The sequence below is a fragment of the Pseudorca crassidens genome, chromosome 2 (assembly GCF_039906515.1).
Source record: "Pseudorca crassidens isolate mPseCra1 chromosome 2, mPseCra1.hap1, whole genome shotgun sequence".
Taxonomy (NCBI): Eukaryota; Metazoa; Chordata; class Mammalia; order Artiodactyla; family Delphinidae; genus Pseudorca; species Pseudorca crassidens.
Window position 1 is genome coordinate 95562902 of NC_090297.1, and position 18706 is coordinate 95581607.

Here is an 18706-nt window from a genome sequence, read left to right on the forward strand (position 1 = left end):
CAGTTCCATCAGGTCACATAATTACCATTTCTTTTCTGTGGTGAGAATGTTTAATATCTACTCTCTCAGCAGCTCTCAAGTGTATAATACAGTATTATTAACTCTAATCACCTGTACCTTAGATACCCAGAACTTACTGATCTTATAACTGGAAGTTTGTGTTCTTTAACCAACATCGTTCCTCTTGCCTGGATGTCCCAGAGAACGTAGTGTCCATACCCCCATGGGGATTGTTATTATGTGCTTGGTGCTCTTGCTAGACGGTGAGCTCCTTGAGGGCAGGGGCCACGTCCTTCGTCTCTGAGTCACATAGATCTATTAGACTTGCTATAGATGCCTACTGAATAAGTGAAAAAGCAAAGAAAACACTTGGAAGACAAACTGGGGCACCTCAGCCAACCTCTCTTCTCCCCAGGGGTTACATAAGCCACCTCTACTCCATGCCTTTTCGTGTTCTGGGATTTTCACCGGCGGCTTTTCCTGTGACATTGGTAGGAATAAGATTCTACACTGGAATCAGAGCTTTCTCTGGAGGCAACTGGTCCCCCCATTCCATCCGACACACGAGTCCTCATTAGGTCTATCCCTCTTCATTCAGTCAACATGCATTCAGCAGATATTTATTGAGCATGACCATGTACCAGGCGCTAGGCGACGGGCCTGGGGTATATCGGTGACCAAAACAAAGTGCCCCACCGTGGTGGAGCTTTCACTGGAGCCCAGAATCCCCCCACTCTCAAGGTAAATTCCTGAAGATAATCCCATGCAGGAAGGCTGAGTCGTGCTTTGTTTCTGCAGACACAGCTCATGTACAAATGGGCCCAGCCGAAAATCTGCAGTGAGGACCTGGAGGGGGCAGTGAAGCTGCCCGCCTCTGGCGTGAAGACCCGCTGCCCACCCTGCAACCCTGGTTTCTTCAAGACCAACAGCAGCACCTGCGAGCCCTGCCCTTATGGCTCTTATTCCAATGGCTCCGGTAACCCCTCCCCCACCCCACTCCCTGCCTCGCGTCCCTTCCCACGCCACCCACATGGGTGGGCCACGTGGGCACTCCCAGTGTCAGCTGAACACGGGCTCTGTCTTTCCAAGGGAGGCAGGAAGGGCCAGGCCACCTCTGAGGTCTATACTCAGGAGAAGAGAGGTCAGGGTGGGCCCTGTCTGTAGGTCCGAGTCATACTTGAGAACTGCCGACCTTCCTCCTCATTCCAACTTTGAATGTGACTCAGGCCTGAAGGGACCCAATCCTCACATCAGAGGCTTCCAGCATGTGGCAGGGACACTACCTAGAAGGTTTAGGGAGCTGGGATGGCCACACTGACACAATCAGGATTTGTAAGCCACTCTGCAAAAAGGGAGTTGGGGGGTTTTGTATACCTATGAATGTGAAGGCATTTGAGGATAACAATGTGACAAACAATATTAACTATATGTACCAGACCAGAGGATATGTTTAAGCTTTAAAATGAATAATTTGATGGGCCAGTAGCCTAATTGGAATATGATAATGAAGGGTCAGTGTTTACACCCTGAGTTTGTTAAATAACATCGTCAGAATGCTTTCAAGTCAGCTTGATGTCACTGTGCAACGGTGCTCAGCACCACCTCTTGTTGGGCTGCCCACCTCTGTTGCCACTTGTCTGTGTGACAGCAGCTCCAGTAAGGGTGGCTGTGGCCTTCCTGCTGAATGCGTGGATCTTACGGCTCCCCCAGATTGTAGCCACTGCCCAGCGGGGACCGAACCTGCCGTGGGATTCGAATACAAATGGTGGAACACGCTGCCCACGAACATGGAAACGACTGTCCTCAGTGGGATCAACTTTGAGTACAAGGGCATGACAGGTAACTGCCTCCCTCCTGACTGTGAGCTTTCAGCTCGATGCACTGCCACAGGGGCTCTTCCCACCTCACGTTTCTTCATAATAGGGATGTCTGGAGAAAAATGAGCTAATCGTGCCATGCACTCCCCTGCATGCTCCACTGCCCATGGGCATATAATATATATTCTGCCAAGCCTTTGTTTTAGAGACAGAAACAGAACTAGAAACAATGTGTACATACTCCAAAGGCCGTGCTCTGAGAGTTTCAGAGACTTTGACCAAAGTAGCCAGAGAAGTAACATGGTTTGTTTGGCGGTGATTCTGAACGCCTCAAAGGACGGTGTTATCTCTCTTCCAGAGTGTCATCTGGGTGCACATTTGCCCTGCACCCAAGACCACTGGGCATTAACTCTTCCCTCTCCTTTTCCAGGCTGGGAGGTGGCTGGTGATCACATTTATACAGCTGTTGGAGCCTCAGACAATGACTTCATGATCCTCACTCTGGTTGTGCCAGGATTTAGGTGAGGAGTACAAAGTTAAAGGGAAGCCCATACCACCCTTGGCCACATCCAGGTCCCACATAGCTAGGAGTGTTGTAGAGGAGAAGGCTTCTGGCTTGTGGAAGTGTCAGTTCAGAACAGAGGAGATCATGGTTATGGTCTGATAAAGTTAACCTGAATGCTAACACTCATTCTTAGTTGCTGCCCATGCTGATTACCTACTGCTCTCTCATCCCGTCTAGCTTCTCCCATCATTTGGCCACATGCTACTTGAATTCCTCCTCCTCACAGCATCAGATAAGATTTTAAAAACCTGTAAAAAATAGGGCCAGGGGTGCCCATAGACAGTTCATCTTTATTTGGGGCAAGAAGCTTGGGAGGGATTGTTCTTATCATATTTATCCCCATATCCCAAGAAGACCTAGGATAATAAGCAATTTGTTTGCCATTAAAAAAAATACAGGCAGGGTGGTACGGTGCAAAGAACACGGGACTGGGAGATAGGGCATTTGAGCTTTGCCACTTACTGGCTACGTGAACTTGGGAAAGCCATTGTGCCCCTATAGGCTTTAGGCTCCTTGTCTGTAAAACAAGAGGGATTGACAGTCTGTGATTTTGGACTAACTCAGATTGAGATGATTCTTCTAGCCCATCGGTTAGCACCACTGTGTAGGGAGGAGCCAGGAACTGGAGGTCCTCAGAATTCAAGCAAATGGCCAAAGCCAAAAGAAAAGCCATAAATGGATTTCCAAAGCCAAAGTGAACTCTTCTGCCTATATGTGCTTTAGAGGTCAGGGGGAACCACTGAATCGGCGTCCCAGTTGCAAATTTGGCTTCTCCATTCCCTCCTTCAAGCTCCCTCCTTTCCATCCCTGGCACAGTGCTCAGCCACAGCGGTTGCTCAAAAGGTTTCCCTTCCCTTAATTTACATTACTCAGAGCTGAACAGCTATATCCCATGTTTATGAGGTAAGCAAACTTTTTAGACTTTTGGGAGGTAACACTCCCCAAAGTACTTTTCAATTTGCAAATATGATTATAGCAGTAAAGCACTTCCTCACCCCACTTATCCCCCCTGCCATCCCCACCCATCGGGCATGGCTGTCTCTTTCTCCAAAGAAGGACCAGCCTGAGAACCTTGTTAAAGAAACAAGTTGAGGGCTTCCCTGGTGGCACAGTGGTTGAGAGTCCGATGGGGTAATGGCCGATGCAGGGGACACAGGTTCGTGCCCCGGTCTGGGAAGATCCCACATGCCGCGGAGCGGCTGGGCCCGTGAGCCATGGCCACTGAGCCTGCGCGTCCGGAGGCTGTGCTCCGCAGCGGGAGAGGCCACAACAGTGAGAGGCCCGTGTATGGCAAAAAAAAAAAAAAAAAGAAACAAGTTGAAGTACCTGCTAATTCGATCCAGGCAAAACCCCACTATCCCTGGGAGAGAGCTGCTGAGCAAATGCAGACAATTGACATCTTATGATAGTGATGATTCTCAAACTTTAATGTGCATATGAGTCACCTGGGAATCATGTTAATGCACAGATTCTGATTCAGTGGGTCTGGAGACCGCACTCTGCTGGTGAGGCTATACAGCATTTTACAAAGCACTTCCACATCTGTTATGCCTTTGGATCTTACCACAATGATGGGAGGTAAATAAGAAAGATTATTACCTCCGTTTTACAGATGAGGAAACTATAGTTTGTCTAGGTCAAGTTCACACAGCTAGGGTGGCAGAATTGGACTTAGTCTATGCTCTTTCCAACATACTCAGAACTTAATCCTGTCCCCCAGCAGACCCTTTGCTGCCATCTGGGCTCTTCAATAAGCACTGTCTGCCTCTGGAACCGACTTTTGATTTCTGCCCCACAGACCTCCACAGTCAGTGATGGCAGACACAGAGAATAAAGAGGTGGCCAGGATCACGTTTGTCTTTGAGACCATCTGTTCTGTGAACTGCGAGCTCTACTTCATGGTGGTACGTTCTCTTTGCCTGCTGTGGGGCTTCCAGGGACTATTGGGAGGGTTGGCCCCTCTGCCCTGTCGGGGTATCAACATAACTGACACCGTTGCTTACAGTGATTTCGCAGAGGAAGGGCCTGACTGTCTGTCAGGGACTGCACCGTTTAATATGGGTCTAACCCACTGTGATGGCCCCCAGGATGGCAGCGGTATGGGCATCCTCTCCCCACCAGCCACCCAGCCATCATGCCTTCTTCACTTATCTGTCTTGGGTTCAGGGTATGAATTCTAGGACCAACAGTCCCGTGGAGACGTGGAGAGGTTCCAAAGGCAAACAGTCCTATACCTACATCATTGAGGAGAACGCTACCATGAGCTTCACCTGGGCCTTCCAGAGAACCTCTTTTCATGAGACAGTAAGTTCCTCCCCTTACTCAGATGCTCAGCGCCCAGAAGAGACCTCTGAACCTGGAAGGATTCCTGCATTAGCTTAAGTATGAGGTTGAGCTTCAGAATCCAGGGATTAGAAGACTCCTAAGGAGTCAAGCAAAGAACGCCTATTCCAGCCCCTGAGGAGCACCTAGCCTTAGCTAAATGACTTCCAGGGGAAAATGACACTCTAAACTCTTAAAATTACCTGTCCCTCCTCAGCAGACCTGCCCTGAGGACATGTGTGGTTCCTGACCTGGTATACCCTGTTCAGTCCTGCTCTTTTTTTTTTTTTTTTTTTGGCGGTACGCGGGCCTCTCCCTGTTGTGGCCTCTCCCGTTGCGGAGCACAGGCTCCGGACGTGCAGGCTCAGCGGCCATGGCTCACAGGCCCAGCCGCTCCGCGGCATGTGGGATCTTCCCGGACCGGGGCACAAACCCGCGTCCCCTGCATTGGCAGGCGGACTCTCAACCACTGCGCCACCAGGGAGTCCCTGCTCTTGTTTTTAATAATAATAACTCCGGTTTTGTTGTATTTTCTCAACTCAAAATAATGTAGTTTCATTGCGAGAAAACTTAAAAGATAGAAATAAGCAAAAAGAAGAAAATCCCCCATAATCCTACTACCCAGAGATAACCCAGTTAACATATGAAGTATCTCCTATACAGTCTTTATTTCTCCACAAATACTATTTTTTCTTTTATAAGGAAAAAAACTGCTTTTTTAAAAAATATGAGCATCTACTGCATATTTCCCCACGGTACTTAATATTTTTATATGTCATTTAAATTGTTCAGTCTTATTGTAAAATGACACAAAATGTACATAGTTACTGTTAAGTGAGTAAAAAGAATAGGATGTTTCTAAAGGTTTTTCTCAAGTATCACAGGATAAGAAGTATTAAGTCATACTCTTACTATTTCCAGAGCACTCAATTGCTACTGCTCAGAACTTGGCCCACTCTCCTCTTGTCTCTGTTTCCAGGGAAGAAAGTATACCAGTGATGTCGCCAAGATCTACTCCATCAATGTCACCAATGTCATGGATGGCGTGGCTTCCTACTGCCGTCCTTGTGCCCTGGAAGCCTCTGACATAGGCTCCTCCTGCACCTCTTGTCCTGCTGGCTACTATATTGATCAGGATTCAGGAACCTGCCGCTCCTGCCCCCCTAACACAATCCTGAAAGCCCACCAGCCTTATGGCGCCCAGGCCTGCGTGACCTGCGGTCCAGGAACCAAGAGCAACAAGGTGCCAGCAGTTGGCCGTACATCATAACCTTGGCCCTCTGAATGGGCCACCTCAGAGGGTGCCGGGTCCTGGGTGGGGTTCTTGAGGGGCTAATACCCAAGGACCACCCCCCCTAGTATATGCCCAGGTTGGCATCCTAGAGGACACCCATCCAGGCTATGACCATAGATGGAGATTTCTTAGCTGTAGTGGTTGGTTTTCAGGGTCTGGGCCTCAGTCATGAGCGAGTCTCATCTTCAGGGGATGGGTAAGGGAGATCTGTGACCATCTGGTCCAGAGGGTTATTTGACATCTGTGCAGAGACCTGAAGGGAAGGAGTAGTGGGACTTGTGGCTCAAATTCAGCCTACTTCAGTCCAGCCTGTTATCATGGGAATTTGCCTCCTCTTTGTGGGGAGGGTAACCCACCTTTGCTGGGACATATGGTTAATTGGCATATTGCTGTCTCCTTTCCCAGGGGTTTCTTCTAAAGCGGAGCAGCAGTGCTGTTTCCCCCATGCACTTCCTGAATCTAAGAAAATACTATGACCAAAAGCTCTTAGTTATTCATTAATGCTTTTAAGTGAACTTGAATTTTACTAATCACAACCACATGGACACACATTTGTAAGACATTGTTTACACAGTCTGCAGATGCTGCTCAGTTCAGCTGTGCAATAAGTGCATCAATTCTGCAGACCCCTGGCAACCTCTCTGGGGCACCCTGGACTTTTGCCACAAAATTCCTCCCCCAGGGCTCCCTCTGCTGCCGTGGGAGGGATTGACAGTTGTGTAAGGCCGCTGCTGCCTGGGGACCTTAAAATGAGCAAGAAAGGGGTTTATGGCTCAGTTTCCTACAGAGAGCCTGGGAAAAAGTAATCTGGGGTTCAGTGACTTTTAAATGGGGGAGGGGGACCAGGCTTGTAGCTTCTCTTCTGCCATCTTGGACACCCTTCTTCCAGTTAGCACCTTGTTGTCTTTTGCTTGAAAGTAAGAAGGGCTATCTTGTGTCTTGAGAGAGTTTTATAATCTAGGCATAGGAACAAGGCTACAGAATCTGACCCAACTACCTACTGAAAAATAAGAGGTTTGGGTTTGTACATCATATATGTGCTAATAATTGAATGGCAAGATGTACATAACCACACTAGCCCCTGTTTTGCATCTTTTAATGCCCACACCTAATCCATACTTCCTCTTCTCTCACCCTGCGTGGGCTGGACCAGGCTGGGGAGAGAGACTGCCACTCTCCGTGGGGCCTCCTCAAGGCCCTGCCTGCGCAGCCGGCCTGATGGACCCCTTTCCCCTCAGATCCACTCCCTGTGCTACAATGACTGTACCTTCTCAGTCAGCACTCCGACCAGGACTTTTGACTACAACTTCTTGGCTTTGGAAAACACCGTCTCTCTGGCTGGAGGGCCAAGCTTCACTTCCAAAGGGCTGAAATATTTCCACCACTTTACCTTCAGTCTCTGCGGAAACCAGGTAAGCTGTGCAGGTACTGACCATGTGAGAACGGAAAGGGGGCGCCAGCGGATCAGAGGCCAGAGGACACGGGAGGTTCAGATCGCAGAGGATTGAGGAGATTCAAAGGTTTTTTAATGATTATTACTCTCCCGGAGGACTTTCTCCTCTAAAATCAAATCATCTGGATTATAAACATTTAGGAAAACGAACGTGTTTAAAATAAGGTGTAGGGAATTCCCTGGCGGTCCAGTGGTTAGGACTCCGTGCTTTCACTGCCAGGGCCCGGGTTCCATCCCTGGTTGGGGAACTGAAATCCCACAAGCCGTGTGGTGCAGCCGAAAAAATTTTTTAAATTTTTTTAAATTAAAATAAAATAAAATAAGGTGTACATTTACTCCTCCCTGACCTTTATTCTCTCAAAATGATTACATAAAAATTATGCACATACATCAACTATACTTCAATTAAAAAAAAAAACTATGCAGGAGAAAGATTTTTTTTCCTTAAGAAAGCAGTCTTCAGTAATCATGACACTTGCCTTTCATTTTCTAGAGGCTGAATAAAATAAATTACTCTTTATTTCATCTACATGTATCTTTGCTGACAGTACATGTTACCATCAGCATTTCGGGCTGCTGCAAATATTTTGGATGCAAAATTCAGAGGCAGAAATGTAAAGGATAATCACACCACCACTGCACTTGACTAAATTACAAACAGGCCAGGATTAGCGGTTGGAAAGGTAATTTCAAATGTTGCAAAATAAAAAGCGTCTTGAGCATTTAGTCTGTGACTGTGTGTGGAAGTTAGGTCTTTATACCACAAAGCTTCTACCCATCTTCTGCAGCATGCAAAAAAGTTGATTTGTGTTTATAGAGAGAACATGCCAAGAAATAAACTAATCTGTGAAAGATTAGAGACAGATGTCTCTATCTTGTTTTTAAGAAGTCTTTGAAGAAGTTAAAGCCTCAGAAGTGACAGTGATAACTCAGGAATTGAGACTGATTAAAGCAAGCCCCATGCAGCAAAAGTTTCAGTCAGTGAGTTGGGAGAGAGAAGATGGGAATTTGCGGAGTCTGTGAGTTTTCTTTTCTTTGCTCCCTTATTCTTATATAATCTAAAGCTTCCTTTCTGTTCTCATGTTCTTTACCTATTTCTTACAATCTTGAAAATAAACTGAGATACCAGATTTAGCAACTTAGCTCTATTTGTAATAAAATTTATCATATTGAAAATCCTACATTCTAAATGCTAGGTCCACTTAAATTTAAAATATTGAACAAATGATCTTATATTAGCAAACACGTTATATATTCATATTTCATAAATTTGAAGAATTATTTATTTATTGGCTGTGTTGGGTCTTCATTTCTGTGCAAGGGCTTTCTCTAGTTGCCGCGAGCGGGGGGCCGCTCTTCATCGCAGTGCGTGGGCCTCTCACTGTCACGGCCTCTCTTGTTGCAGAGCACAGGCTCCAGGCTCGCAGGCTCAGTAGCTGTGGCTCACGGGCCCAGTTGCTCCAAGGCATGTGGGATCTTCCCAGACCAGGGTTTGAACCCGTGTCCCCTGCATTGGCAGGCAGATTCTCAACCACTGCACCACCAGGGAAGCCCAAATTTGAAGAATTTTTAAAGGAACAGTATCTCAATATCTCTTCTATTACAAAATCTCGAGGAAGGAGTTTCAATTCCCTCCATCTTCCAGAGTTCTATTCTATACAGTATGGGTTGTTAAAGACTGGAGGAGAAACAATCTTTCTTCTGTTGATAAATATTTTATTTATTTATTTATTTTGCGGTACGCGGGCCTCTCACTGCTGTGGCCTCTCCTGTTGCGGAGCACAGGCTCCGGACGCACAGGCTCAGCAGCCATGGCTCACGGGCCCAGCCACTCCGCGGCATGTGGGATCTTCCCGGACCGGGGCACAAGCCCATGTCCTCTGCATTGGCAGGCGGACTCTCAACCACTGCGCCACCAGGGAAACCCAATAAATATTTTCAAACGGAATAGGGTCCAGTAGATCCTAAGATGTCCTACCTCAAGGCAGGGAGAGGGCTGGTTATGGGGTCTGTTTTAACCCCCAGGACACTCTGGAAGGTGCTTCCAAAGTAAGTATGGTAGAATCACAGCTCCAAGGAAGACACAGAAAGGGAATGGGAAGCAGGCCAGAGGTCCAGATAAATTTCATGGGATTAGTTACACATTTCAGTATCTGCCTAGAAAACTGACTAGGATAAGGAAGGCCCTTAACGGGTGGGCTGGTAGATTAGATCTCCAAATCAGTTGCCGCCTTCACAGCACTGCTTATATAGGGCTCCCAGGTGACTCCAAGGAAACAAAAGACTGGGGATCCCTGAACCAGAGTTCTGGAAACTAGGACACCTAGGCCTTATTCTTAACTTTTTATCTTTTAAAATCTGTCTTGTAATTAGAACTGGGATGAATCGTTCCACTGCAACACACTCTTAGAAAGTTGAAATTTTAGACACGGAAAAACTGTTCCCTGTTCCCTTCTGGGAGCTCTTCTGTGATCACTCATTCCTTCCTACTTCCTCCCCACATCCCCCTGCCCAGGGTAAGAAAATGTCCGTGTGCACCGACAATGTCACTGACCTCCGGATTCCTGAGGGTGAGTCAGGTTTCTCCAAATCCATCACAGCCTACGTGTGCCAGGCGGTCATCATTCCCCCGGAGGTGACAGGCTACAAGGCCGGAGTGTCCTCGCAGCCTGTTAGCCTCGCAGATCGGCTTATCGGTGAGTAACACAGTTGCTCTCGCCTGTCTGAGCATGTCTGTAAGAGAGAGTGAGCCTACCAGGCTCTGAGGTAAAAGGCCCCAGGTGAGGGGCCCAACCTCCTGACCTCTGTTGCCTATTCCATCCTGGGGTACGAAATGCCCCTGCGGCCACTGACAAACCTTTGTTTCACCCTTTCATGAGCCACTCAAGGATGTGATGAGATGAAGGAAGGTGGGATGTGGACAGGTATTGAAAGAACAGAAGTGGTTGCCAGCTAAATGCTACTAGTGAGGACTAATTAGGAGCTCTAATTTGGCAGGGGTGACAACAGATATGACTCTGGACGGAATCACCTCCCCAGCTGAACTTTTCCACCCGGAGCCCTTGGGAATACCGGACGTGATCTTCTTTTATAGGTGAAAATGAGAGGCCAGGCTAATGCAAGTGAAACCCAGGGCTCCTCCGCAATCTCTGTGGTGTCCCTCCCTCTCTAGCCACCTACTACTTATCAAGCCAGACCACTTCCAAGGTCTAGCAGACCTGCCCAGCAATGAGCACTAAAGGCTGGGATTTCCCCATCCTAGCTTCTTGGGTATTCCTGGGGCAGGTCTGCCTCTGGTGGCAGGGAGGAATACTGGATGACCTGTGGCGGACTACCCTTCCTGCCTAAGGGAGGCTCCAGTGTTGTGCATCTGCTAGCCTTTCCTAGACCAGTGCATTTCCCCTTGACCAGATCTCCCTGACCCCAACACTCTCCTGTGTGTCAGGCCACAGCCCAAGTCCAGACTTCCCCAGTGAGGGAACTGTTCCATGTTGACTTTACTTAGTGGCTCTCCAATGACACAGATGAGTGACTCGTTCCCCCATGGGGGCTGCTTTCTCTGCAGGTCCAATGATGTGACCCAGTCCTGCAGTTCTGGGAGATCAACCACCATCCGCGTCAGATGCAGTCTGCTGAAACCTGCTCCTGGAAGTCTGTCTCTGCCAAGGTAAAGGGATGTAACAAAGTCTCCCTCCCTTGGCCTCATAACGTCCCAAGAACCAAACAAAGAGTACTGCAAAAGAGCAAACGAGAAAACCATGTGAGATCCATTAATGGGTTCTTGGGGACACAGTCATGGCTCCAAACCCTCAGTCTTTAGATGTCAAGAATGGAGCAGAAGGAAGAGTCAAAGCTACCCTCACACTCACAGACCATTATAGGGGCAGCTGCCTAGCAAAGTGATGAACTGCTGGGGCTGAGAGCCAGATTCGATTCCCCTCCTCCACTTACCAGCTCTGTTATGGATACAGTTCTTATCTTCTCTAGGCCTCTTCTTCCTTATTTGTAAAATGGGGATAGTAATATATTCCCTCAGGGGGCTGTTATGAGAATTAAATGAGATAATGAGACTTGAGGACTTCCCCAGATGTCTTTCTCAGATGTGGTTACTTCCTATTATCATTAGGATTAGTAAAGGTTTAGGGAATCCTAGGAATCTCTCTACAGCTGGAAGACCCTATTCTGAGTTTAATAGCTGAGTGCACTAAATTGAGGACTCCTGAACTAATTTGATTACAGTACCCTTCCCCCGCCAACCTTCCTTTTTTTCACATAACACTAACATCTTGAGGGGTACCAGTCTTGAGGAAGATGGTTTGGGAAATTCTGCTCCTAGACAACAACTGATCAGGGAGATGGGGAGCCCAGCAGCACATTTTGACCCAGCAGTGGTGTCAAAGTGTAAGATCACTATTCTTGTTGCAAACGTTACAGTAAAGTACACTGCAGATAGCAGTGACCTGAAGTTCATTCCTGAACCCTGCCCCCCACCTCCATCCTCTGCAGGAAGCTGCATGTGACTTTTGCAAAATGTCACATGTCCATGGGTTGGACAGGAGCTTCTGAGGGGTTAGTTGGGCAGCTATGCTAGAGCTCAGACAGCTTACATTAGTTCTCATCGGATGTCAGCAGAAACAAACGGGCAGAGGGTGGGAGCCCTGGTGAAGGCCAGAAAGGCCTCTTATCATCAGGGAAATCGGAGAGCGATACCTGGGTTAAGGACTAGTTGGAAGGATCCTGATGGAGCTAACAGTTTGGCAAGGAGAGGACAGATCAGGCAAGTTATGAGACGCCAGGACTCCAGCCAGATCTTCCCAGCAGTCCTGCGAGTGTGCGCTCATGTCTCCTTTCTGCTCTGCTAGCACATGCTCCGATGGGACCTGTGATGGCTGTAACTTCCACTTCCTGTGGGAGAGCGTGGCCGCTTGCCCACTCTGCTCAGCTGCTGACTACCACGCTATCGTCAGCAGCTGCGTGGCCGGGATCCAGGTAGGTGTCCCTGCTTGGGGACTTCCCAGGAGACAAGGGAATGTGATATCTGAGTTCCTTGTTTTTCTCCCCGATAGAAGACTACTTATGTGTGGCGAGAACCAAAGCTCTGCTCGCGTGGCATCTCCCTGCCTGAGCAGAGAGTCACCATCTGCAAAACGATAGACTTCTGGCTGAAAGTGGGCATCTCTGCAGGCACCTGCACTGCTATCCTGCTCACCGTCTTGACCTGTTACTTTTGGAAAAAGAATCAAAAGTACATGATGGGGTATTGCAGTTTGGGGATGGCCAGGATTGGATCATTGAGCTGGGAAGAGAATATCTGAGAGTATAAGTTCATGGGGCTATTCTCTGGCATTGGCCACAGTCCCTGTGACTCTGGCCAGAGCTGTGTTGAGCCACTTATCCAGTGTATGCCTTGGTTATCCTGACTCCTAAACAGGGATGGTATCACATGGCAGTCTGTGAAGGGCTGTTAGATTCTCAAAAGAAAAGCAAAGAGAATTCTTAATTTGTTATTATTAATGATAAAAATAATGACTTTACAATTCCATTATTTCTATTAAGCTTTGAGATCACAGAAACACCTATACTTGAGGAAAAAGATCCCTGACTTGGGAGTCGGATTCCTTAGTTATATGCCCAGCCCAACACCATTTTGCTATGCTTCAGTTCCATTACCCATGGTATGGGAATATCTCTTTACAGCCCAGCTTTTCTCCCTTTCCCTTTTATTCCACATTTTGGTGTCTTGTCTTTCCCATCCCCTCCTTTTATTCCACATTTTGGAATGTGGACAAAAATTGCCAGTGAGGAAAATTCCTCATCCTTGAGTGCCCCATTCCTAGAGGCTTGGGCCATATTAGGGAACAGGTGTGTCGTATTTTGAAAGAACACAAGGAAGTCAAGATTTTAACGGGGCCCTACCATCCCCTTGTTTCATAGGCTAGAGTACAAATACTCCAAGCTGGTGATGAATGCTACCCTCAAGGACTGTGACCTGCCAGCAGCCGACAGCTGTGCCATCATGGAAGGCGAGGATGTGGAGGATGACCTCATCTTCACCAGCAAGAAGTCACTCTTTGGGAAGATCAGATCATTCACCTCCAAGGTAGGGAGCCTGGCCAGTGCACTGAGGTCAGCCTGGAGGGCTGGAGAAGATACCAGTCCTAGGATACTGAATGACCCCACACTGTTCAGGGACCACTACTCTGCTCCCCATCCTCCATACTATTCTATCCCCCCACCCTGTGAATCCTGGCTTCTGCCTTCTGTATTTCCACACCAATACTCTTTCCCCTGGGGCCCAAGGCTGCTATTGACTAGGCTCCTTCTCTCCCGACATGCACTCCAGTGGATGGACTGTTTGGGCCTTTAACTTCCAGAAGTATTGAACCACCCATGTTGTAAGAAGATTCATGACCCCCTCCCCCCTGCCCTTTTTTTCCTTTTTTTTTTTTTTTTTTTTTTTGGAGGGAGGGGAAGAGGTGATCTCTAGGATCAACTTCCGATAGAAGTGCGGCTCTCCTTTGGCCATTGGAGGGTGCTGTCCCACGGATGTCTGGGCCTGGGCCTGGGGCAAGCAGAGAACATTCAGGCAACTCTTACAGGGCCGCTGCCCTCTGCAGCCCCACTCTGCCAGTGCCCACAGCTCACTGCTGCCCGGAACCAGTTCATCCAAATGGGGTGGGGAGGGATGGCGAGGAAAGGAAGGTGGGGAGGTGTTTACTTGGCTGAATCTCATTCCCTTTGTGCTGATCTTCCAGGGTGACTCCCTTGGCCTCCTTAGACCTTGAATTTTTTTTTTTTTAACTAATGGAGAACAATTTATCCTGGGACGCTTGAGTCTTTCTGGAACTTCTAGAATTCAACACAGATGCAGAGCAAGGGGTTTTAAAGATATTTCTTACCCTCTGACTGGCTGAAGGGAGCAAGAAGAATAGAGGATATCTTAGGTCCATGTTTCCACAAAGCCACTGAAAGCAGGAATTTCATGAGGGCTCCTTCTGTCACCTATTTTCCATTTCCCTCCTTTGTTCCCCAAACTTGCCCACGTGCAGCAGCCAGCTCCCGTCACCATCTCTCTTTCAGAGGACTCCTGATGGATTTGACTCGGTGCCACTGAAGACATCCTCAGGAAGCCCAGACATGGACCTGTGAGGGGCACTGCCCTCCCTCACCTGCCTCCTCACCTGGGCACATCACCTTGCAAGCCTGTGGCAATGTGGGTGCCAGTTTCCTGCAACACCCACTGCTGGAAATCTCTTCGTTGTGGCCTTATCAGAAGAAGTTTGAATTTCAGATCTTTGTTTTTTTATAGAGTACCCAAACCCTCCTTTCTGCTTGCCTCAAACTTGCCAAATATACCCACACTTTGTTTATATATTACTCCCTCGCTTGCATCTTGTTTCCCCAAATGGACCAGCCATTGGAGCCATAGCTTCATCTGCTCATATTTCTTATAGCTCTGGAACAAAAGTATTTCTCTCTTTTTAAGTATAGAAACTCCCTCCCCTGTCCTCTTACTTAAGGGCACAAGCAGCTGGGAGTCTCCCTGATCATATGCCCTCAGCTCACGATCTCTTTAGGAGAGAGGCTGGGTGAGGAGGGTACTGGCATCCCCTGATGAACCATCTTCACGGTTGCCTGGATTCATCTCTCCTGGATAACCAACTCAAACTGGTATAGTGGGTAGGCTGAGGGCCAGATGAGTAAGCCCTGGGTAAGAAAGGGCTTGATAAGCACAAAGAGGCAATAAAGGAAGGTTTTATTTTGTTTTTTAAACTGGGTACTTCATTCCCTTTCCTTGAGTAAGCTATAACTATTCTCACTGGAGCCAAAGGAAAATGTTCATTGAGAAAATGGGGAAAGCCCTGATGGATCTATTCTCCCCGCAACCCACTGCATTTTGTTTTGTTTTGTTGGGTTTTTTTTACCTCCCACCATCTCCCTATGACACTAAAGGGAACCAGGTAAGCCCCAATCCCAGATGTTCTAGCTTTATTCTCTATTTGCTTCTACCCAGAAATGACAAACATTGCCAGTGAGGAAAATTCCTCATCCTTGAGTGCCCCATTCCTAGAGGCTTGGGCCATATTGGGGAACAGGTGTGTCGTATTTTGAAAGAACACAAGGAAGTCAAGATTTTTAATGGGGCCCTACTAGAGAGTCAGCCCACAATGGGATGGACCTGAGGTGGCCATGATGTCTGCTTCTAAACTTAATTCATCTGCTCAGCCACAGAATAGACAACCTCAAGGCTGGCCAAGAAAGGCATGGACTTGTAGCCCGTGCCCCAGCAGTGAGTGGATCCAGATCAGTCTTCAAGGAGGAAACACTAGGGGAGTTGGACAAGGTGTTCACCAAACTGGGAACCCTTGCACTTTCATGCCCCTGTCCTTCCCTTCCTCCTGTTCTCATTTCCTTTGTGTGCTGAAAAACTAAAAAGACTTCCGGCCCCACCTTCTGGCAGCATCTGTTTTGAAAGGTGAGTAAAGTGAATGTTCTCTGTGCCCCTTTTCTCCACTTTCACAACAAGTATAACTGATGAACTTTAAGTAACTAGAAATGGTAAAACCGGAGCAAGAGTTTAAATTCTCTTTTTCTTTCTACTAATGGCTATTCTCCTTCCCTCACTGGCAGGCTAGAATGACCATACTTGTTCAAGGGCCCTGTTGCCCATGGTTTGTGCCTGTCTCCTTTCTCAAGTGACCATTTGGTGACCAGATGGTAGGTAAAGAATGGAGACGGCACTTGTAAGTGGTTTGTCTGCCACATGATGGTGTGCTGATGTGATTGGCCACTGCTGCCTTGGCAATGGTCTTATAAAAGGGTCAGTGAGAATTGGAACCCTGCTGTAACTTCTGGCCAACAACCGCATCACTGAAGACAGGCAGTCCCTTTGGTTCAATAAATCTAGAAGCTTTTCTTTGGTATCTAAATTCTCCCTCCTCCTGTGGGACTCAGGCTCTCAGAACCTGTGGCCATGCTGGAATTTCTCCCAGTGGATGCAGATAGCCAGCTTCCAAGCTCCAGCCTGAAGTTTTCTGTAGCCTCAGCAATACCCCGGGCAACTGCCTTTCCACCAAATAAATTTCTTTTGTGACAAAGGCCATGGAAGATTCTTAGACTATTCTAGAATCACTCAGAAAAAGTACATACCCCACTGACTTCTTTATTCTGACATCATGAATCTGAGTGCCCCTAGAGCAAACTCAAACTCTATTGACTTAATAATATTTTAAGGATCTCCTTTCTACACCCTTTAGTGTACCGACTTCTGCAGATCTTCCCTGCATCCTGCCAGGAACTCCTGAGTTATGCTATCGGGGTCACCTGTTGCTCCCCTAGCAACTTAGACACATGTTAGATATTTTTTAATAGCTCTATTGAAGTGTAATTCAAATACCATACAAGTCACTCATTTAAAATGTACAATTCAATAAATTTTAGTATACTCACAGAATTGTACACCCATTACTACAATCAAATTTAGAATAGACACGTTATTTTATATGGGAAAAGCTTTTAGCAAACTAAGGCTATAGCATTTTGCACAAGCTATTGGAGGAGGGAGTGTGGGCTCAGGAGACAAAATACTTAAATCCCATTAGGTTACTTAGAGTCCGAGAACACACATGTAACTCTCATCATGTAGGTGTCACCTGTATTGGGCTGGGAGTACAAATGAAGATTGTGGTGTATTCAAGGAGAGGGATTTCTTATGCCAACAAAACTTTTTTTTTGGTCTCACTCTACATTAAAGATAAGACTGACTATATTTATACAACAGAGACTTTGTAATGGATTTTTCAGCTTTGTGAAATCAAGTTTTTGTCTCATCAAGACTGGTTGGATTTCCTTTTTACTCTGTATTCCAAGAGTTCGCAGATTGTTAGGGGATGGGTATCGCATGTCACACTTTTTTGTGAAATAAAAGCATATCTTTCAGCTGTTTTTCTTGAACATAGGTTGGATGGCTGGATGGGTGAGTGAGAAGTGGTAAATGCCCTTGAAGCTTAAACTGAAGAGAAGGATTCTGGAACCCCAGAGTGACAGAGAAAAGAGCATACTTGGGAGCAATAGGGACCTATGCTAGAAGCCTCTCACCACCTGGCGAAGAATCAGCCATCAATCAAAGCCTCAGTTTCCACAATAATAAAACACACCTGATGATGCCTTACCTCCCAAGATTGGGTGAGGATCGAAAAGGAGAACACATAAAACACTTGGAACGTCAGTTCCATTCCGTTCCAGTTCAGTTTTCCCTTGGGTGGCACTGAGGCCAGCCATATAACAATGTGCCTACAAAGACAGGTAAAATTAGCTTATTTGGGTATGACATGGATTATTATGGACTAGATGTGGATAAAACCCTAGAGGACATCAAGGACACACAATTTCCCAGAGCAGCTGGATTTTTCCACTTCCGTGCTTTCCTTCACTCTAGTTGAGGGCACTTAATCCCCTAAAACGAATTCCCTCAGCTGATTAGTTGTGACCCAACTTTGTTTTGACTGGGTGGTACCTGGGTTGTACTGGTGGTTAAATATTTTAAATATCACCCCTGCTTATAGGATCAAATCTAAACTCTTAAGAAGGAAAGTAGGAAGCTCACGTTACTTTGGCATTTCTATGTGTCAAGCCTGGACTAAGTTCTTTCATAACATTGCTCACCTGGTTCTCAGAACAGGCCAAGAGGCAGGTACTAGCCCCACTATAATGAGGAAACTGCATCTCCAACAGATTTAGTAATATGGCATACACACTAACCCTAACTGCACATCCTTATACTCTAACCACACTGAAGTTTTTACTGTCCCTCAGTCATAAGCTCTGTCATTCTATTATGTTAATTTGTTATACTTACCAGGTAGCATGAGCATTTTAAAGGAAGATGTCTGTAATCTAACGATAAAACTAATGGTGAAAATTCCTAAGGAAATTTGGAAAGGTCAGAATTTTAAGGCCATCCTTCCAATTACACTGATGACCTCCTTAAAGTATTAGCTCAGTGGCCCTCCTCCCCTAGGCCTGGGCTCCCTGCAGCCTCAGGAACACCCATCACTGTTTTGAAACTTAGCAAGCAATACGCTTTGGCACTGCCTTCATTGACTGAAGCAGACAGCTCCCACCACAGACTTGCCCTCAGAAGATTTCAGGGAAGCCAACCCTTTGAGGACAGTCTTCTTACATGCTTTCTTCAGAGCCTGTAGCTCCCAACACTTCCTTTCCACTGGTTTTATCTTTTTTTTTTTTTTGGCTGT

At 46.9% G+C, this 18706-nt stretch overlaps 1 protein-coding gene across 2 annotated transcripts in view; it reads left to right on the forward strand.

The window, feature by feature from the left end:
- The window catches only part of ELAPOR1 (endosome-lysosome associated apoptosis and autophagy regulator 1), a 68747-nt gene extending 53523 nt beyond the window's left edge, over positions 1-15224 (forward strand). The window contains exons 9-22 of one of the 2 annotated variants that reach the window (XM_067727130.1): positions 799-976; positions 1711-1839; positions 2248-2338; positions 4181-4286; positions 4549-4686; positions 5684-5947; positions 7237-7410; positions 9967-10147; positions 10449-10545; positions 11017-11118; positions 12314-12440; positions 12518-12696; positions 13386-13551; positions 14532-15224. In XM_067727130.1, the coding sequence (XP_067583231.1) occupies positions 799-976; positions 1711-1839; positions 2248-2338; positions 4181-4286; positions 4549-4686; positions 5684-5947; positions 7237-7410; positions 9967-10147; positions 10449-10545; positions 11017-11118; positions 12314-12440; positions 12518-12696; positions 13386-13551; positions 14532-14600 (2001 nt within the window). In that variant the 3' untranslated portion in view covers positions 14601-15224. Of the gene's footprint in view, positions 1-798; positions 977-1710; positions 1840-2247; positions 2339-4180; positions 4287-4548; positions 4687-5683; positions 5948-7236; positions 7411-9966; positions 10148-10448; positions 10546-11016; positions 11119-12313; positions 12441-12517; positions 12697-13385; positions 13893-14531 lie in introns of those variants that run through there. The other variant, XM_067727129.1, reaches the window with a different exon arrangement.
- The last annotated feature ends 3482 nt before the right edge of the window (positions 15225-18706 follow it).